At 38.0% G+C, this 22,584-nt stretch overlaps 2 protein-coding genes across 4 annotated transcripts in view; one reads left to right on the top strand and one right to left on the bottom strand.

Moving 5' to 3' along the window:
* Positions 1-8,490, bottom strand: part of LOC136255167 (zinc finger protein 271-like) — a 20,386-nt gene extending 11,896 nt beyond the window's left edge. The window contains exons 1-5 of one of the 3 annotated variants that reach the window (XM_066047890.1): positions 8,123-8,490; positions 7,544-7,621; positions 4,491-4,595; positions 2,323-2,603; positions 2,034-2,268 (exon numbers count right to left, since the gene is read on the bottom strand). In XM_066047890.1, coding sequence (XP_065903962.1) covers positions 2,034-2,268; positions 2,323-2,603; positions 4,491-4,595; positions 7,544-7,621; positions 8,123-8,174 — 751 coding nt within the window. In that variant the 5' untranslated portion in view covers positions 8,175-8,490. The remainder of the gene's footprint in view (positions 1-2,033; positions 2,269-2,322; positions 2,604-4,490; positions 4,596-7,543; positions 7,622-8,122) is intronic. The other 2 variants (XM_066047903.1, XM_066047897.1) reach the window with 2 other exon arrangements.
* On the top strand, positions 8,299-22,584 carry LOC136255132 (zinc finger protein 699-like). Its single transcript, XM_066047855.1, has 8 exons — positions 8,299-8,429; positions 9,020-9,136; positions 12,667-12,716; positions 12,784-12,914; positions 14,507-14,847; positions 16,076-16,356; positions 18,327-18,564; positions 20,777-22,584. Exons 1-8 carry the CDS (start codon positions 8,381-8,383, stop codon positions 22,210-22,212), a joined length of 2,643 nt encoding a protein of 880 aa, XP_065903927.1. The 5' UTR covers positions 8,299-8,380; the 3' UTR covers positions 22,213-22,584.

The raw sequence follows: 22,584 nt of genomic DNA, 5'->3' as shown, positions 1-22,584 counted from the left end.
AAAAGGTGGTCTTTACAAAAGATGACCATGAAGTGGTCTTATAAGGTCAGTATGCCTTAGCCATCTTTGAGATCCAAATACGGTGTGGTCTTTGTAAGAAGGTGGTCTTTTTACAGCTAAACAAGGATTTTACTCTAGGGTACATTTACGTGATTGTTTTCTATTTCCACTTTCCATTTCCGGTTTCCATTTCCACTGTTTCCAATTGCCCGTTTGCTTTTACTGTAACACTACTGGCACTATAAAGAAGCTAAATTGGTCCTTGGTAAGTAAACTTTATCAAAAAGCAATACTATAGATTTGCTGTGTTTATCAGCTTGAAAATATGAATATCAGCAAAACGTCATAATTATCATCTTAATTTTTGAAATAATTATTATTTGCCTACTCGGAAACAAAAAGAAAAATTTGTATCATGTTTTACGTGAACCCAATTTCAACTTAACAGAAATAATATAAGTTATAGTTAAACCCCACCACGAGTAGGATATCCTTGTTATCAACCTGAGGCAAAGCCGAGGTGTTGATAACTAGATATCCTACAAGTACAGGTGGGGCTTAACTAGCTTCTATCCCACACTTTGAAGTAGTCAAGTCCATAAACAATGTGTTAATAAACTTAATGTGTAATTTCAATATACCGTACGGAGGGAAACTTTGGAGGGGGGAAAATTTGGCGAATCAAGCAAAATATCACTGTTGGCGAAATAAAATTTGGCGAATTGTTAGCAAAGCGCACGCCGTATTGAATTAATTAGATCACTGAAGTGAGAACTGGAGTGCCACGCCTCTCAGCGATTCGGCGCCTGGAGTCAGCTACCAAATAAAAGGTAATACTATATAAACAGTAGATCTACACCCTCTGGAATAGTGAATATCGTACTTAACATGGTAGGACTCGCTATACTTGTCATGCCCGTTTCGAGTTGAAGTCTGATGATACCACATGCACGTGTACAGTAACTATAGCTACCTAGTGAGGTAGTCGAGGCGGGTTTGGCTCTAGTGTAATGTCTGGCCCACTATCCCTTGGTTGAGTAGAAAATTGATTAGTTCGAGGCTCGCTTTGCTATTTTCTTCTCCACCAAAATATTTGGATGGGAAAAATTTGGCGAATTCATGGTCAGTCGCCAAATTCGCCAAATTTTAACGGCGCCAAAGTTTCCCTCCATACGGTATGTACTGGGGTTTAACTCCCTGTTGTTTACTTGATGTATGGCTTCAGTGGGATAGAATATGTGACCTAATTTTGGAAAACCGTCGATATCCGCACAATTTTCAAAATGCATTTTATTTGTTCTTTGTTTTCTACAGGGACAGAGGAATGGACTAGCTAAGTTTTAGCTTCAGAAGTTAAGCAGCATTGGAAATACAGCACTAGACAGCCGGACGAGCAAATAAATGGATATGTACAGAAGCTATTGAGAAAAGAATTTACAGGCGCTTACATAAACCATCATAACTTACTGATACAATGGAGTATGGAATTGGATCTTCGCTCATTGTGTTCGCCATGAGTTTGTGCATCCACCAAGGTATAGTTTTTGCCCCAGGCATGCTTCTGTGTTCGAGAAGGAAGGAAAATTCACTGAAAAACGATCATCGGTAAATTCTTTCGTTACCGCGATGTAAACAAATGTCTGTAACTTTGAAATCTTTTAGTGTATGGAGATGAAACAAAGATTTTTGTACTCCCTATGAACAGGCGAACACAGTGATATGGATTCATCCATTGGAAGCTTAATTCGCTTACCAGTGAGTCGATAAAAACTTGCATAAATTTTTTTCAGGAGCTTGCATTTTTTACCCATAGTTTTTAAATGCATTTTATTACAATAGTACTATTGTGCGTATATCGACGGTTTTCCAAAATTCAGTCACATATAATATAAATGCCAGTCTCACATAGTGTTTAGTAGCTGGGATAAAGATTTAGTTATTAAAGTAATGAATTCTTTAAATATTAGTTAGAATATACACAACAACCTACTACAAAAGGGTATACTTTATTACTTGTAGTATTGCGTCCTTACCAATAACATGGTCCACTGGTAGTCCCAATAGTTTGACATACTGCTCACCATACCATACTAATAGTTCTGTGCCTGGTAAAATATCCTTAATGGTGTAGCAGTAAATATTACCCTGATATTGGAATGATAATAAATTCTGTTCTTCTTCATTTCTAGCACAATTGATAAATCTCAACCAACTAGCATGTTCCACATTCTTGGCATCAATGTAGTACAATTCTCTACCTTTCTTAACCTAAACAAAAAGAGTAATATGTTCTACTGACACTAAAACTATAATAGTATGTACCTCCCAGAAGTAACTTGTATCAGTTTCATCAGTTACATCTTCTTTCTGTACTACTTCTCCCTTGTAGGGACCAATCCTAGTCCTTCTGGGTATAAACTCTTTGGCAAACACCCCCTTGCCAGCATTCATAATGGAGGACATCTTCACTGTAACTTGTAGTGGTACTGGTACACTGGTAAAGGATTTTGAGTCTTGGTCCCACCCCTGGGATTCATCCAATGGTATTAGAGGACCATGTACTGGACAGTCACCATGGTATGATTTATCACAATCATCACAAACTGGAAACAAAGAAACAACATTTTCTGTGTACATTGTGATAACAATATTGTTATCTGTTTCCAAACCAAGCTAACACCATAATTGTTAGAGTGTTGAGTTAAAACTTCATGTATTATATAAATTTGTATTTCTGATTGGGATGTTAGTATATGTAACTAACTAATCATGTCAGTTACATCCATACAAATACTGTAAAGTCGGGTTGTTAAGCACATGCGCTTATAATTTTCAGAGAAAACTTTTTGTAAAAATCATACTATCTGTTAGGCGCACACTCCTAATAAATAATTATGGTGAGTGTAACACGGAATCATTACGTTGTGAGAGTAGTTAATAGTTTGTGCCGGTCACCACGACAGTATGTAAGGATATTTGACTCCATTTCTGGGTGAAATCTTTCATGATGAATGAGATTATCACTATCCAGATGGCTGATTTGCTGTATACATAGCAAAGAGAGACCTCAAGGGAAATGTAAGCACTTGAGGATATATTATTTTTCAGTAATTTCAGCTTTTTTGCCGTTTCTTGCTGTGTGTAGCTCTATCATCGCATTTTTGCCATGTGCACTTATCATCCATGGTTAATTACAAGAAATGTGTATGCGCTTAACAAATAATATGGGCTTAATAGATACATGCACTTAACAACCCGACTCTATGGTACGTGACCTTTCCAGCTAGGCCTGTATATTCTTATTTTGTCATTAGAGGCTGGCTGCTCTATATTTGAAAATGCTAATATTTCCAGTAAACACACGTCTCATTAAGTATTTGTGTACATTTCAACTGCTACGTACCACTGAAAGTGTAATAAGACTCAATATACCATTGTAATCATCACCGGCTGATGAGGATAAAAATATGTTTGTTACACGTGTCCTCATTTTTGTTTCATCTTTCAAATTGCCCTCTCGTTTGCACACATAGGTGGGTTTAGGAAAAGCACTATACGTACCTTGATGAGTGTACCTCTTTATAGTTACCACACTAAGTCACGGGTATATTAGGGGGTTTCTTGGAGTTTTGGAATTTATCTGAAATAGTAACTGCAGGCTTGCGGCAGCAGGAACACCAGACTATCTTAGTTTAGCAGCACAAACAATTTATACCAATATAAATGGAAGCAGAGCAGTATATGCTACAGTCTAATAGAAAACTTTGAGATTTAAATGATTCCTAAAAGTGGATTAAGGGAGAGTAGCTGTGTATTGCAAAGCTCTCACAAAAGATCAAAACTCTAATAGAGCAATCAGATGTATTCATAACAGAGTCAACAAATAAACGACTACCTTGAAATTAAAGGAATGATACAAGTCCTATATCTTAAGACTTCCATTTCATTAGGAGTTGAACCACTACAATACCTGACCAGCCACAAACATAGTTGACATTTACAACTTAAAGGGAACCAAGTATTACATTGAAAATCTACTATCTGTAAGTGTAGCAAATTAAGTTTGAAACACTTTAATGTTCAAAATCTGTCAGCGGTTGCTTTCCCAGATCCCTGCAATTATAGCTCACTACCCAATCTGTAAACCATCTTGGAAAAGAAAAATCTTGGGTATGCCCTAAAGTCAAGTCATGTACCCATTTTCACATATTGAATAATCAGTCTATACCAAGCTGTGAAAGGAGTGCCTCCCCCACCACCAAAAAAAGCCAGGGTGAGGTGGTGGCCAAGAAATGGTGGTGTTATTCTAACAATTCAGGTGATTATGGTGCCGAATCCTTGGAGGCAACACAAATTCATCTGAATTGTCATTATTACCATTAACCTAGATCACAGCCATTTCTTGGCTGCCACTTCAACTTTTTTTTCGCTTTGGGGGTCATACTCATTTTTTTTACAGCTTGGCTGATATGTTCACTAAATTCACTTACAGATTACATCATCAATACTGATACCATTTCCACTCCTGGGAGGAAGAAAGTTTGTCTTTACCCTCCTGATATTCTGCTTCAATGGAGTGATCACTATACTGAAATCTGTAATGGCACACATACATTACTGATTACACACAATGTTAGAAACAAGATAAAACCATAATGGACTAGTACAATAAAAATCATTAATGAAGTAGGGTTCCAGCGATAAAAGCAGTGAAACAAGATGTAATGGTAGATATGAGGGATAATCCCTATTTGGTATTGTAGCAATGTGTAAAAATCCCTAATTTAGATTTTTTTAACCACAAAAGAATCTAATGGATTTCCCACATTGCTACAAGAGATTTTTCCTCATAGCTGCTATCATACGTATCTTGTTCCACTATTTTTTTATTACTGGAGCCCTAGTTTTTAAACCAGTGGTTCAGCTGACTATGGGCATGTGCCTGGTTTACTGAAATTGTTTTCCAAAAAGGGTGTCTGTTTGTATGTATGTATGTTTGTATATTTGTATATTTGTTTGTCTTTCCATACCCATATGAGCAAAACTTTGTTCACTAAAAACAACCTTTATGCGAGAAATAAAAGTCATATAGTATTAAACTTCCAGATGGGTATGCTATGGTTTAAGGTGGTTAATATGTGCCAGTTTGAAATACCGGTGAAGCAAGTTTATAAGGACACGGTGAAAGTCTTTCTCAATGGGCTCTGCAGACATCAAACAGCTGGAAAACAACACAGCTGGCCTCCTAGGTTATTGAGTATAATAAATTTCTTCCAAGTTGAAAAGGGGGTATGGTGTGTCTGTACATACGCAAACGAAATGAAGAGCAGTTTTGTGGCTTTGCCTGGAGAATTTACATAAGAAAATGCTATAGACAAATTATAAACAGTTAAGAAGATACTTCTGTGCATTATTAGTGGGTGTATGCCTCCTTAGCAGTGCTTAGCAACATAATTACAGAATTAAGAAACATTTTATCAAATTATGAAATACAAATTACTCAATTACTGTGATGATTCAATTTTGTATGTAGCAACAAACCAAAATTAAATATTAGTTAAGTATATTATTAACTTTTTGTAAGAGCATAGTTATAAAATATACTGTTGCTGTGACAGCTGTATTAGAATATCTCTTCAGTAAATTACGCTGGGGGCCGTGGTCTAATACTATGTTTTCTACAGAGCTAGGGACATGGCCTCAGCAAGAGGTGCTCACGTTGTAGTCTCACATGGCCAGACAGCTTTTTTCTGTGTATCGGTGGGGGAAAAAGGGTCTGGTGCAACTCCAATAGCTGTTTACTTCTGAACTGTTCCTAGACACTGGGAACACTAATTTGCCACAAAGGAGGTGCCAATGATGTCAGTGAGTAAACTCAAGATGGATTTGATCTGTTTATCCTTTAAATGAATCTTAACTTGCTCTGATGTCTGTTTTATAGTATCTGGAAAGTTCATCCTCATCATTTAACAAGACTCACAACCTGTACAAATATTTCATTGGTTAACTGACATCATCGGCGCCTCCTTTGCGGCCAATGTTATTCAATTTGTCTGGGGACAGCTCAGAAGTAAACAGCTATTGGAGTTGCACCAGACCCTTTTCCCCAACCCAATGCATGGAAAAAAGCGGTCTGGCCACGCAAGACTAAGTGGGTAGTTTTGATCATTTTAATGGGTGCCCATTGCAATCATTTCACATTAGCTACTACCCAGGATACCAAATGCCTGAAATAGTGTCGTTGCACCTAAAATATATGCTCCTGTTGATATGGAAATTTGTTACCTTCATATGGTTTTCTGGCATGAAGAAGAAGATGAACATTTAATTGAAGATAAAACAAAGCGCATTTGTTGGAACCACAAAAGGTACATCCCACCAGTTAATTTGTTGTTGTGACGTAAAAAGGTGGCAGTGTGCCACTTCGTTTGGCCTCTAGCCTTATGACTACAACCAGGCAGTGAAGCAGGTAGACCAGCATTATTGATGACTTTTTTAAAATTCCATATCTGGACGCTTGTACAGTAAGTGTTTTCTTGTTTTCAACACTATTTGATATTAAACAGAGTAAGACTACTGTATTCTGTAAAGGATGTGGCAAAACACAACACATCGTCGTCTCAAACACAACGTCGTCTCACTAGAGTGCTAATGATTAAAACACTTTGCTAATTAAGGGGTGTGGCACCCCATTTTGCTCACGATTATTCAACCCAAATGAAGCGGGATGAATACTTGCCAGGAGCGTAGTTAGAAATTTTAAATAGGTGAGGCAGACCTTGTAATACTTATGAATGATGCATACACTCTAATGTGTCAGTACACTCAGCATGTGTGCATGCTCCAGCTAGGGGGTCTGAGGGTATTCCATACCCCCCCCCAAGGAAATTTTTGAAAATTAAGAGCTGCAAGATTGAATCTGCAAGTAATTTTAGTCCTAATATTATGGTAATTGCAAAGAATGCACATTATGGTATTCTATGTATGTAGCTCAGACCTTGACTTGAGAAGTATAAAATAATACAGTATGCAAACATGGTAATCCAGGGGGTCTGAGGTATGCTCTCCTGGGAAGTAAGATTGACTGTGAGAGCAATTTAAGTAGTTTATATATCAAAACTATATTAAAAATTTGCTTGACTGCTGTATTAGGGTGAGTGCTCGATCAGGGTGAGTGCTCTATTAGGGTGACTGTTCTATTAGACTATATCGATTTTGCTTGACCAGTTTCTGAAACTTCCGTAACCCCCTGGAGCTGCCCCTGGATGGACCCTTACTTACAGTATGTACAATAAGTTGAACTAAATAGCATATAAACTTTAAGCTTTCAATGTCTAATGTAGCTCTCAGTTCAGTCACCAATATTTGGTGAGGCAACTGCTTCACCTGTCTACATTCTGGCTACGCCTCTGCTTGCAAGCAAAAAAAGCAGTATATAAAGAGTTTCAACAAATAATCACTACTACACACACGAAGGATTGAGATCTTTATGTTGGAAGGAACTATTTTAACATTGTTTTCATAACTATTTTGCACTATAAACCTTTAATCTGAGGAGTCCACTTGTCCATGTTAAGTCTCTTCTGCTCCTTCTCTACTGTATAGCACTCAACATCATACCCTAAAAGAGAATCTTCTAATACCATACAGTAATTTTTCTAGAAATCAAACCCAGAGGAAGCAAATCAAGGTTTACAACCATCAGGGAAGGTGACAACATGCCAGCCAGCATTGTTTCTGGGGGCATGCTCCCCCCAGGAATATTCAACATTTAAGTACCCAATGACAAAGGCATTCTGGGCATGAGAAATTATACAGCTAGAAGATCACGTCAAATGGTAGTGAAATTAAAGAAAGGGCTTTCTAGTAAAATTGGTTGACCTACAATTCTAAATTCTACATGCAGCTGGGGACTATAATTTCTGATATCTTTAGGCTCCTTGGCTCATAGCAAACACCTCAGACTCTATAGTAGTGCAAAGCAGACAAAAACTTGACAAAACAAACTGCACATGTTTCTGACTCCCTAGCTGTATTTACAGGCTTTTAAAGCTTTCTCACAGGAATTAACAAAACGTGTTAGCCCTCGCCAATTCCAACCAAAAAACACTTGTTAACTTACCTTCTTGTCCCTCTGATAGCGTTGTACACTGCTGGCTTATGGTACACTCCATGTCACGCAAATAACCACCGACTAATCAAATGACAGCCTCTGAGCGCAGGGCTCAGCTGCAGCTGTTTCCTGGTCTTATTTAAAGCGCACTAGATATGGCACGCCCCAAAATCCTCTAACCACAATTCACGCAAAACTTAACCACGGTTTTGGCGCGTACCTGAGCCTCCTTCTTGCGTTAAACGATCAGACCAACATCAACTCGTCATGCCAGGCAGAGCACAGAATACGAGCAAGAGAAAGCGTGAACGCTCTGGTGAGTTTGATGTTCGCTTTGATGTATGCTGACGCGCAAACAATACCTCGAACAGTAAACTCTGCATCAAAGGAATCCACCCTAGTGCTGTATTGCGCACGTGTTTTGTGTTTCAATTTATGTGTAGTTGTGAGACCATAGATATACCAGCGGTTAGTATATCTAGTGAGTTTCGTGCAGTGTCCTCCCAGGCCTCCCTCGAAGGGTCCGACACTTAGAAAAGAGCGTATAGATTTCTGATTTCCGCCCACGCAAGCCATAGTTTACGCTTAATTTACAGAGAAACACGGAGGTTAGATGTCAAATTAGTATCTGGCTTGTGGTACAGTTGTAACTAACTCAATTTGGCCAATTTTAATGCAAGCGGTTAAATGTAATTGTGCAGTACAGAAGCAAGTGGTTCGTTGAGTGTGTGACAGAAAATGGTGTCACCTAGCCTGTACTCTATAACATTTTCTGTAGCTAATGGCATCGCCAAACGTTGCAGACACCGCAGGGAAATGAAGGAATGTATGACTGTTCTGCGCAATGAGGCACACACACACACACACAGTAGTATGTATTATATACCATGTGTCTTGGTTTCACAGATACCAATGCTGTTACTGTTCCTGCAATAAAGAAGTTTAGAAGGTGCAAGGAGACAAAATGTGGAGCAGTTGTTGACGTGGACTGGTCACCTTCTGTAGTTGTCAGAAGACTACCAGGTGAAAGTCTTAACTTAATACTTTGTAGACCTGAGTGTGTGTGTGTGTGTGTTTGTATGTAGTGTGTGTGTGTGTGTGTGTGTGTGTGTGTGTGTGTGTGTGTGTGTGTGTTTGTATGTAGTGTGTTTGTATGTAGTGTGTGTGTGTGTTTGTATGTAGTGTGTGTGTGTGTTTGTATGTAGTGTGTGTGTGTGTATTCGTATGTAGAGTGTGTGTGTGTGTGTGTGTTTGTATGTAGTGTTTGTGTGTGTGTTTGTATGTAGTGTGTGTGTGTGTGTGTGTGTGTGTGTGTGTGTGTGTGTGTGTGTAGTGTGCGTGTGTGTATGTAGTGTGTGTGTGTGTGTGTGTGTGTGTATGTAGTGTGCGTGCGTGCGCGTACGCATATAGTGTGTGTGAGCTTGCACTATCATACAGTACGATAATATTGTATAGTAGGGACCACAAAGGAGTGGGCATGGTCCATGGGATAACATCACCCAAAAACCAGCTTCAGTTTTCCCTGACGACGATGATGCAGTATTGGTTTGGTAAAACTAAGCCCAAACAAGTTTTCAAATCGACCCCAAACGCTTTCAACAAGTTGCTACAGAATTTTTTTTAAATTATTTAACGGAACTTTCTACTGACTGACTGATGCCTTCAGACAACCGTAACTCAATAACGGCTAAGGCTACGGGCTTGATTTTTTTCACTGTTCAACGTCGTTTCGTCCCAACAGGTGCCTTTTGGCATACCACAGTATATACAATGCATTCTTCATGGACTTACCAGTGTCCTCCTTTGTGTCCCATTCATCTTTGCTGACAGCGAAAAGTGTCGATTTTGGTGGTAGCACATGATGGCTTCCCTTCGTAATGGAAATTGTCTGTATTTTACATAGTGGCTATTTTGATAGCAGAGGTGCTTTTCAAACAGTTTTTGATTCGTACTGCTGTGTAACAGGTTGAACATAGCCGACAAAGAAGGTGTAATTGATACTTCACTAGTTCACTTTTCAGACAATTGATATAGCCTAACTGGGGTGAGTGGCACCATTTCTTTCTTCGGTATGCATGGATTGCAGAAGTGATTTTCGGACAGTTCTTGATTCGAAATGCTGCGTAAAGCATTGAACATAACTGACAACGAAGCATATAATGGATAATTCACTTTTCAGACGATAACTGGGGCACACGGCACCATTTCAGATGCGGGTTCAGCAGTCATAATAATTATTTACAAAAAAAGGTTAACAAACAAGTACACAGAAAATTTGGAATTTTCAACTAGAGTAGAGACCATAGCACATTGAAAAAAAGTACTGAAACAAGCTGGAGTAGTGCACGATAGTAAAACAATAAGAAGTGTTATATCCCTACTGTGCTCAAGATACCATAATGGAAATGCATAGTAGGGATATAACACTTCTTATTGTTTTACTGTGATTTAATATCGTGCACTACTCCAGCTTGTTTCAGTACTTTTTATCGTTGTGCTATGGTCTCTACTCTAGTTGAAAATTCCAAATTTTATTGTGTACTTGTGAACAATCTAGTTGATAATTAATGTTAGGGCTGGGAGATTATAACAATTGTGGAATTAATCAGAAGTGCATCGTGATGTTGATATGTATTATAAATAATTGTGATGTTGTGACATCACGTGCAAATGTATTAGTAACTTCAAAATGGTGACACATACTGTTGCACAATCCGGAAAACAAGCCTACAGTTCATTGTGTAAATAAATCTTACTACGTAGTTAAAAGCTTACCTTATTAGAAATTGTTGAATTCTATTATTTATTATGCGGTTTATATTAAATAAATTGTATGCCCTTAATTGTGTTAAACAGTTGTGCACAATTTGACCTTGTTTTTGGTAAAATAGATAATTGTGACCGGATTTCACATAACAAGGCTTCCACACACACAAAATCAAACTTACGATTTTACCAGAAATGGATTGCTGGTCTAATACACTATCATATTTCACACTGTACTTCCTTCAGCACTGACAAGTCTGGTTTCTGTAGCAGCTTTCTTCCGACCCTGTCAAAGCCACGAGTGTGAGATTGGCACCATTAAATGGCCATGGCTTTGTGATAATGGTGTGTGGTGAGCTGGGACTTCACAGAGAGCTCGCCAATAGTGTTCTCAGTCAATTTGGAGTAATTTGAGGGCCATGGAGGGCCCAAACTTGGCCTCTGGATTCCAATCGTCTTCTTACTCCATTTTATACCCGTATATTAAGACCACCGTCCACCCCCACCCTCCCACCCTATTACTACCATCTGTGATATTATTACCCGCTCGAAAAAAGCGGCTCAAAACAGGGCAAATCTTGGGTATCAGAAATGTATACACCCACTCAGTGATAGCTAGTGAACAGATGAACAATTGGTGCAAATTTTGTTTGCACAGCTGTAGGCACTGGGAAGTTATTACACAATGATTCCTTAAAATCGCCATATCTCCTAACAAAGCTTTGTGCGTCGAAGCCTTGTTTTGTCAAATTCAGTCACAATTCATGTTGAGTTTTAACGTTGTCATATTTATCATAATCGTGATATGGTGCATCCTACAATTGTGAAACTAGCAAAATGTCACCATCGCACAGCCCTAGCTCACATGATCAGCTACATTGATAATGTTTTTATTGTAAGTAGTATATGAGTTTGTATGGTTAAACCTCATTGATCCATAGGAATAGAAAGGTTTGGCCTTAATAATGAGGTCATAAAGTATGGTTTAGCTGCGTTTGGGATCTAATAGTGGTGGTTACTATAACAAGGTGATCTTAGTAAAGAGGCAGATGCTAAATGAGGTTACACACTATACACGTATGTATATATTAGGACTGAAACGATCATGGTTTTTTAGTATGCGAGTACTCTCTAGAGTTGATGATCGAGTACGAATACTAGTTACATTTAGTCATACCTATTTGACATGTTGTATCAACCTCACAACTTTTCAAGTAACAACAATGATACACACACTGTATTAAAGTACTGATGTTCATGTCGCTGACAAAAAAAAATTATGCCGATCAAACTCTACAACCTTCTTTGTGTCACTCCTGATGACAAATACATCATGTGAGCTGGGTCATGTGGTCTTAACGAGTACTCAAGTACCAATTTTACTATCCGAGTACCAAAATCCCTTAACAAGTACTCACCGAGTATTAGTATTTGTTTCAGCCCTAGTATATATAATAATTTTACCACTAAGACACTGAGTAGAGAGTGTACGTTTCGTTTTTCAGAGTGTTTAGTGTACTGACATGCTGTAATAGCATTTTTCTCAAATATTAGCAGTTATATAACTGTGGTGAGAGGCTGGGCAGCGTTATAGCTGTAAACCACAAAGTTATGTGTTTGTGCCAAAGTCATGTATAGCAATTGTTATATTTATTTAACTCCTAACAGCAGTGTTGGGCATACCTGTAGAAATGTGAGTAGTCCAAGTACTGTGTGCTTTGTTAACTTTTTTATCCTGTCTGAGTTATCATAACCTAAAGTGAAAACTTTATGTGCTGCATTTTTAGCTGCAGTTGCCTCAATCAAGGGGAGGTGTTGTGGAAAGATTACCATCGAGGTGAGAGTGCTACAGTGTTATCCTATAAAACAGGTGTATGCCAAATGTACGTACTTAACATGTGTAGGATAAGAGAAAGCCACCATTGAGGACAGCACCCAAGAAGAAATGTGTTAAACTACCGTTGTCAAATGACAGCCAGAAAGACGAGGTCAGTGAAGTGACATCACCAATACAAGGATCAACTGTAGATACTAAGTGAGTTACAAATATATTGTATTGTATCCATTGAGTGTATGAGTTGGTATCACCATCCATTCTACAATGTTTATTCCACTAGACCAATAGTTTCGTGTATATGTACTACAGTATAGTCCCAGTCTCAATAAACTGAGTCCTTGATTATGCAAACAGTAAAAGTGACTGTTCTATTAGAGTAGTTTACATGCAAGTATGAATTCTATTAGAGCAACTGAACAGTGGCTTTCAGTTTGACATTGGACTGACATACAGCTATTCAGAAAATGGACTCCTACTGTAATTGATGTATAATGATTTTATCTATTAGAACCGACATCATTCCCAAGTACTTTTGCATCATTTCTTATTGGTTGATTGCATTCTGAATTTCTCTATAGTAAAATAAAAAACAAGTGGTATATTGCCAGCCATGCTAGAGCTTTTGACTCACCACCAGTTATAGTAGGCTCATTTTGTGGTTACCAAGGTTCTGCTGTACCACTGTTACCATTAGCTGCAAGCATTAAATGTGTACTTTGTAAATCCCTAGTAGTAGCAGGTTGGGAGCTTTCTTACTTAGAAAGGTTATGGTGGTACTATATTTGTAATTGTAAATTACATCAAACTTTACATATTGTACTTTAATAGAGCAGTCGGATACAGTTTAGCTTATGGAGGGAAACTTTGGCGCCGTTAAAATTTGGCTAATGACAATGAATTCACCAAATTTTTGCCATCCAAATATTTAGCTAGTGAAGAAAACAGCAAACCAAGCCTCGAACTAAACAATTTTGTACTCAACTAAAAGCTTCTGGGCCAGGCATCAAACTAGAGTCAAGTCTACCTCGACTACTTCACTAGGTAGCTAGTTGTATCTGTGACCTCACCTCCAAACAGGCGTGACAAGTAGTGATGTGCGATACGCCTGAAATGGTGTATCTGTATCTAACAGCTGTGTAGTCACAATACGATATCGATATGTGATACAGTGTATCCTTTGTACAAAGAAGCCAAGTTTAATTAAGTGTGTGGGTGGCTGATAAATTTTTATTGTTTAGTACCAGCCATTACACCATTGCACTATTATATAACAAGCTTAAGGAGTCTAGGAAACAGGTAAAAAACCAGCTACACTTTTTAAATTGAAGAAAGCCAGACCTTCATATTTCTGTGATTGCGCAATCAAAATATCAATACGTGTGTATCGGTATCGCAATACAGCTGGAGTATCGCGATATTCCGATATATCGATAAGCATCGCACATCACTAGTGACAAGTACCAAGTGCGAGCAAGTACTACCATATCAAGTATGATATTCACTATTCTAGATGGTGTAGATCTGTCTACATAGTATTACCTTTTAGTTGATTACTGACTCCAGGTGCCAAAGAAGCGTGGCACTCCAGATCCTTGCTTCAGGCTCAGCGATTAGTAATCTATAGGCGTGCGCTTTGCTAACAATTCGCCAAATTTTATTTCGCCAACAGTGATATTTTGCTTGATTAACCAAATTGTTCATCCTCCAAAGTTTCCCTCCATACAGTACTCTAGTGTTTCAGCACACACCATTTTTTTTTCATCCTTACGAATACATGTGTACACTTCTAGCCCCTGCAGAAAGTCCACACGATTGACTAAAATGACTCCTAACTACTACGGTGACCTGTTGATATTGGATGATGACATTGAATTTGATGATGAAGATGTCACTGATGGTGTTGATAATATGGTTGTCAAGGATGATGATGAGTATCATGACAGTAACCATGACAATGATGTTGATGTTGAAGGTGTCGTTGATGTCGAAGGTGTCAGTGATGATGATGATGATGTTGAGACTGTTAGTGATGATGATGGTAATGTTGATCATAGTCAAGGTGATGAACATCACGATGATATTGACCGTGATAAAGATCATCATAATGGTGGTGATCATGATGATATTATCTGTAAGTGTAATGGACAAAGTTTTGTGTTCGTGAGATATTGTTGCACATGAGCATGTGTACATACAAGTTGCACATGTATAATGTGCAAGTACAAGAAATACAAATGCCATTGAAACAATGTCACCCAGATGTGAGTCAGTGTGGGGAAATCCCCTTGAGTCAGAACAATAGTAACCCACATTAGACTGTACCATTACTACCGCATCTCACATGCAAAGGTGTGGGCACCCAAAGTCCCACCTGGACATCACCCATTATGTTACAGAGGTTTGCTCCTGAATCACATGTAATATGGATTATCTTTGGATTTTATTGTGATGTGTGTATAAAGAGTGAAGGTTCTACAGTGACTACTAAAACCACAAAAGCAGGAAGCTTTTGTGCAGAGATATGTTTAACTGCTGTTGTGAAAAGAGGCCTGTGGTGAAACTATCAACATAACATTGAGGCTTGAGACAAGTTTTCTAGTGTATTGTGGGTATTAGTATTTTATAGTGTTCAATTCTCTCACAATGTCTATTATTGTCTACACATATCTTTCGTGAATATCCCCTGTAAAACTTTCTATACACCGTTTATGTATTTGCTTTCTTAAATAACACCTAGTCCCCTTTAATACAAAATGACTTAAGATCATGCATGCACACAGCAACATACACACGCACGTACAAACACACACAAAGCAAAGCCCTCAGCTGCCATGCTAGCATGGTCATGCATACCCAATGAACCACACTCAGATGCTAGAAGTCAGCGCAGACAATCTCAGGACTATAGTAACCCTCAGGAGGCTGTACCATGTCCCACAGGTGAAGGTGTGAGCACCTGAAATCCCATCAGTACCTTCACCTGCTGTGTGAGACGTGTAGGTGGAAAGTTGGTATTTGCTTCCCCAGTTAATACCAGGTACCCATCGATGTTACAGCTGGGTGGGCTGTTTCCTTAGTTAACACCAGGCCACCAGTTCCCACAGCTGGGTAGACTAGAGCAATTTGAGTAAAGTTTCTTGCTCAATAAAACAACAAAAACACTAATTTGGCATGACTGAGCATCAAACCAGGAACCTTTCAATTATCAGGGCTATGCTGCCTCACAACAACACACACACACACACACACACACACACACACACACACACACACACACACACACACACACACACACACACACACACACACCAACGCACATTCGCAGTTTGATACATAGTTTTACTGCTGTTGTTTTGTAGTTTGTGAGGATTGCACGGCACCTTATCATGGTGACTGTCCAGTACATGGTCCTCTAACACCATTGGATGAATCCCGGGGGTGGGACCAAGACTCAAAATCCTTTACCAATATACCAGTACCACTACAAGTTACAGTGAAGATGTCCTCCATTATGAATGCTGGCAAAGGAGTGTTTTCCAAAGAGTATATACCCAGAAGGACTAGGATTGGTCCCTACAAGGGAGAAGTGGTACAGAAAGAAGATGTCACTGATGAAACTGATACAAGTTACTTCTGGGAGGTGAGTTTCAACATAGGTAGATCCCCTGGACTTACAGGAATATAGTGACACCTGGGAATCATTCACACTTTACTGAATTATAGAAAGCCAATGGCAAATAGCAGACAACAGTTATAAATAATACTCTATAACTGTTGTATAGTGTGAAGAGAGATATTCTAATAGAGCAGTCACTACTGTCACAATTCTTATGTCATCAAATAATGAATTATATAACATTTTAGCCAGTACACTTTACCATCAAACAGGTTTTATCTCCGAATGGCTAATTTTGCATGCTTTACAAAGCATACACTTTGTATGGGTAATCACACACATTTGAATGTTATGAGTAATAGTCAAAAGTACACGAGGCGAAGCTGAGTGCAATTTTGGCTGTTACAAGCATGATTACTCACTAATTGCACGGAAATGTGTGTTATCGTCTACTAATCACATAGTGACCATCATTATTCCGACGACGATAGCAAGCAACAGAAATTCAAAAAAACAACCACTGCAAAAGGCTAATCTCACTTAGCAACCGTGTTGCTATGGTACCAAAGTGACTTTTACCTTAGCAATAGTAGCCTTTGCTAAGTAACCACATTGTTGCTATGCAATAGGACATCTATCACTATGGTAACACCATTTTGTTGATAATATTTCCATACTGTCGGATTGACAGTATAATTACAAAATCAAATCACATGATTTGGGATTAATTGCACTCCCTACTATTAAAACTAATGTATGACAAACTAAATTACCATGTGATTAGTATAGGTAATCACACACATTTGAGTGCAATTAGGGAATAATTGTATGAGTAACTGTTAAACAATACTATTATAATATTGGTTGTCGATAGAATTACTCCACACTGTCAGATTGACAGTGCAATTACAAGAACAGACCATGCGATTTGAGATTAATTGCATGTGGACAGCAAATGATGTTTCCATAGTGATAGATGTCCTATTGCATAGCAACAATGTGGTTACTTAGCAAAGGCTACTATGGCTAAGGTTTGGTACCATAGCAACAGTTGCTAAGTGAGATTAGCCTTTTGCAGCAGTTTTTTTTTATTTCTGTGGCTGGCTATCGTTGTTATTGTATGAACTATCTGATAACTATCAAAAGTGCTCCCAACCCAGGTGGTCTAATTTAAATTTTCTCAGAAGATATCCAAGTAGAGTCTTAGAATGTCTATGTCCTTCATTCATCCTGCTATACCAACCAAATGACAAATGAATACAACTTGTGTGCTAGAATTCCGTTCTTCTCCTCTTAGTGGAACAAACACTACTTTATCCTAAAACTTCTCCCCCCTCGAGCAGTGCCTCCTAGAGTTACAATATATATGTACGTGTTTACATTTATGCCATTGTTTCAGTCATATACTCTAATAGAACAGTCAGACACATACTCTAATAGGACACTCGGGTAACTGTTACTAGAGAGTATATCCAACTGGTACTGGTATTCATTTATATTGGATCTGGGAAAACCGGTCTTATCACCCATGACAGCAGATTTGATTTTTCACCAAGAGCACAAAGCTACATTAATAAATTATCAAGTTTCATTATTAAAATCAGCTAGATTTGAGTGGTCTGCTTTTGCTGGCTGCTTTTCCCAAGCACAGTGACAATCTGCACATGTGGTTTGGGGCTCCAATGGAGCTATGGTGAGTTTGGTCAGCCTGGGAATGGCTGTATGTGACTATACAGCTCCGTTGTGTTGAATGAAGACATAGGACACATGTTAGTGCATCGTGTAGCTGAAAAAGATGATGCACTACACCAGTTCACCTTCACTTGCCTTAGGCATTCTGTATGTTCTAAAGATATGATTCCTCAAAACTTGGCCTTCTGTTAAATTGATGTTGTCTGCAACCCCATCCTGCTAGTTTCACTATACTATTTTCCTAGCAATGATCCTATTGAGATTATAAAAATATTTGTATATACACATAACTGTTATCTCAGGTTACAAAGAATGGTCATGTGTCATACTACATTGATGCCAAGAATGAGGAACATGCTAGTTGGTTGAGATTTATCAATTGTGCTAGAAATGAATCTGAGCAGAACTTGCTATCGTTTCAGTATAAAGGAAGCATTTACTGCTACACCATCAAGAGTATCCCACCAGGCACAGAACTATTAGTATGGTATGGTGAGGATTATGTGAAACAACAGGGATTGACCGTGGACCACATGTTTGGTAAGGATACTCAATGTGTTAAGATTTCAGCGTACACATTAGTGGTGTGCGATATACGTAGGATACTTTCCTATCACAATTACATATCACAATACCATATATATCACGATATACAACTCATCACTCAGCTAGTGTGTTTATACTGATGACACTTGTAGCAGTGATGTACTAGAAGCGCAATACAACATGGTACATGACTAGCATACAACATTGCAAGCTCTTTTATCAACAACAAAAAAAAGTACAGTGTACAATGACATCTTTCTCTAATTATAGCTAAAATCTTTACCTTGGCTTATATCACGATATAAAGATTCTATATCATATCACGATATAAAAATTTTTCACATATCGCACACCACTAATAAAAATGTGTAGCATCATCTAGTTATCATTGCAGCTGCACCTGGTACTACATGACTGCTCTATTAGAGTATATATCCCTCTGAAATAAAATGTGACTGGATTTAACAAAACCCGGTTTCAACGCACAAAACTTTGTTAGGAGATGTAGAGATTTTAAGTAATCATTGTTTAGTAACTTCCAGTGCCTACAGCTGTGCAAACAAAATATGCACCAATTATTCATCTATTTACTAGCTATGGGTATATAAGTTTCTGATACCCAAAATATGCCCTGTTTTGGGCAGCTTTTTTTTAGCAGGTAATAATATCACAGGTGGTAGTAATAGAGGGTTGTCTGGTGGAGTAATAGAGGCAGTGGGTAGGCTTAATATAGGAGTATGAAATGGAGTAAGAAGACAAATAGAATCCAGAGGCCAAGCTTGGGCCCTCCATGGCCCTCAAATCACTCCAAATTGATTGAGAGCACTATTGGTGAGCTCTTTGTGAAGTCCCAACTCACTACACACCATTACAACAAAGCCATGGCTGTTTAATGGCACCAATCTTCCACTAGTGGCTTTGACAGTGTCAGAAGAAAAGCTGCTGCAGAAACCAGACTTGCCAGTCCTGAAGGAAGTACAGAGTGGAATATGAGACCAGCAATCCATTTCTGGTAAAAGCGGAAGCCAGGTTATATGAAATCTGGTCACAAATGAAATATGAGTGCTGCCACACCTAAAAAAATGTTTGGAAACAAGGGAGGTCACCTATACCTGCAGATATACTAGTGGACATACATTTATCCTTGATTCAGTCAATTCCCATGATTGAATTAGGAATTAAATTTCTATCTGCATTAAACTTCCGCATGAGTAAAGTTTGCTCTGAGGTGGTTTCTTTTCGGCGGTCTGAAATACAGGTGTGGCGACTCCCCTTGGATTTTGTGAATTACCTTCTTTTCAAGGTTTAACAACTGCAAAACAACTGTACAGGCCTCGTAGATTACTAGGAATAGCCTATCCCTTCAAGTTGAAAGTGGGCATGTCTCCTACATTCATGAACAAAAATGAAGAGCAGCTTTGAGGCTTTGCCGAGAAAATTTGTGAGAAAAAAAAACACGTTAGTTAAGTTATATAGAAGATACTTCTGTGCACAACATTAAAAGTGGAACGCTTCCTTAGCAATGCATAGCAACGTAATTGAAGAATTACAAAAATTTCATGAATTATGAAATTGCATTAATTAAATTAATTGATGTATTATAGCTACACAATTGGTTAATTCCAAATGAGTTAGCTAGCTGCATGGAGCCTGGTTTTTAGAAGTAGCACCATTCAACGTGTTTCTTTTAATTGTTTGTTTACTATTTTTGCAGTATTATTATTAACAGTGAAAAAGTCAAGCCCATAGCCATCATCAAGTTAGGCCTGTCTAAAGGCATTAGAAAGTCAGTCAGTAGAAAATTCCACTAAATATATATTTTAATCTTGTAGCTACTGTTTGGAAGCATTCCAGGCTGTATTGGGCTTGGTTATACCTAACCAAGTCTTCCAAGGTGCCATGAAGGTATTGTGAGGCTGGTTTAGGGTGATATTTTTGGCCAGAAAAGTGCAAACCTTCATAATCCTTAATATACAGTACTACTGTACTGTATGATTGACTAATTGGCTTTGTAATACATGTCACGGAGTGGAAAATATTCTATTCCAGCACTGAGGTTGACCTGTTATATGATTGGGTCTATTTTGTGCCCACTTTTTTTTAACAGACCAAGTCACACAGCAAATATTTGTAATATTGTAGTTTCTACAAGCAGATGCATTCAGTATATAGTGTATGTGTGCATTCTACTGTTTTGTTCCTATAGCTCCCAACTTTACTTGTGCTTACTGCCGAAGACAGTTTATTGAAAAACGCAACTTTGACCTTCACTTGAAGTACAGTGAAGTGTGTCGCAAAGCTAATCCAGCAGTGTTCAAATGTGGTAAATGTAGTGAAGTATTCACTACACTGATCAACCTTCAACAACACATCAGGAAACATGAAGAAAATTACTACTTACATTCTACTGATACACAAGTTGTTACAGACTCTTCAACTTCAAAAGTGTCACCAAAAGCTAATCTGAAAGCATCAACAAATGCTAATTTGAGAGCTTCAACAAAAGCAAATTTGAGAGCGTCAACGAAAGTTAATTCGAAAGCAAATGCTAGGAAAGGTGTGCAGAAATGTCAAAAGAAATCCCCAGGTTCTGGAGTGAAGCAATACATTTGTCAATACTGTAGTAAGGAGTTTGTGCGACAACACTACCTACAAAAACATGTGAGGGTTCACACTGGAGAAAAGCCATACAAGTGTTCATATTGTGATAAATCATTTGCAGTAAACAGTAGCTTACACTCTCATCTGCTATTACATACCGGAGAAAGACCCTATAAGTGTTCACATTGTGACAGGGCATTTGCCAATAGAAGTAATCTGAAGTCACATATAAGAACTCATACTGGAGAGAAGCCTTATAAGTGTAAGTATTGTTCAAAGGGATTTGCCCAAGGTAGTAGTTTGCGGTCTCATTTAAGAACTCATACCGGAGAAAAACCTTACAGATGTCAATATTGCAGCAAGGCATTTTCATTACACTCAAATCTGTCAAACCATTTAAGGACTCACACTGGAGAGAGGCCGTATCAATGCCCCCTGTGTAGTAAAGCTTTTACACTAAGCGGTGCACGTCAAGTTCATTTGGATTCTCACATTAACAAAAAGAATTATCAATGTGAATATTGTGAAAAGACGTTTACTCGAAGTGTTTTGTTTAGGCTACATGTAAGAACCCATTATGTAGACAAGCCTTATCCATGTCCATATTGTACAAGTGCATTTGCAGCTAAAAGTGATCTACAAACACATTTACAGACTCATAGTGGTGTAAAACGTTATTTCTGCCATGTGTGTGGCAAAGGATTTGCAGGTGCCACTAGCTTAAAATCACATTTGAGAACTCATACTGGAGAAAAACCATACCAATGTCAATATTGTGGTAAAGCTTTCGCACTAACCAATTCTCTAAAAGTACATATAAGAATTCATACTGGAGAAAAACCTTTCTCATGTCCATATTGTATTAAAAAATTTGCTGTTAGAAGTGGTTTACGTCAGCATGTCAGAACTCATACCAGAGAGAAGCCTTATCCATGTCATTTGTGCAGTAAAGCATTTGTAGAGAAAAGATTTTTGACAAAACATTTAGAGAATCACGATGATCCTAAGAAGCAATCAAAAGTTCAGCTAGGCAGCTCGTAAACAAGTCAAGTAAATATTTTAACCATTATATACCTGGTTTTGTACATGCAGTTACATATAGCTAGTTATAATGTGTTTTTTAACTGATACCTTTATATTTTACATGCCTATTTTGCTTATGTAGTACATTATATTGAGCTGCATGTGTATACTGCTGATTGCAGCTTTCCTGCTATTTTTATATATGACTGGTATAGTTAATATTCTTAGTGGCATTTTGTTGTCACTGTACATCCAGATGTTATACTTTACAACAAATGACAAACTTTTTTTTTTTGCTATTATACTTTGTTATAAATTTAATAAATAAATGTTTAATCACAAATCTTGGCTGGTATTTAATACTTTTTTGCACAATCATTAATACAAATA

Source organism: Dysidea avara, chromosome 1, assembly GCF_963678975.1.
Source record: "Dysidea avara chromosome 1, odDysAvar1.4, whole genome shotgun sequence".
NCBI classification, from domain to species: Eukaryota; Metazoa; Porifera; class Demospongiae; order Dictyoceratida; family Dysideidae; genus Dysidea; species Dysidea avara.
The sequence above is the reverse complement of the archived record's forward strand: the minus strand, read 5'-3'. Positions and strand labels throughout refer to the sequence as shown.

Bases quoted from the DNA above. Each gene is read 5' to 3' on its own strand.
- LOC136255132 (XM_066047855.1), top strand. From the start codon at position 8,381: ATGCCAGGCAGAGCACAGAATACGAGCAAGAGAAAGCGTGAACGCTCT. The intron at 12,915-14,506 runs GTGAGTTACAAA...GTACACTTCTAG, and splicing joins GGATCAACTGTAGATACTAA to CCCCTGCAGAAAGTCCACAC. The intron at 14,848-16,075 runs GTAAGTGTAATG...GTTGTTTTGTAG, and splicing joins TGATCATGATGATATTATCT to TTTGTGAGGATTGCACGGCA.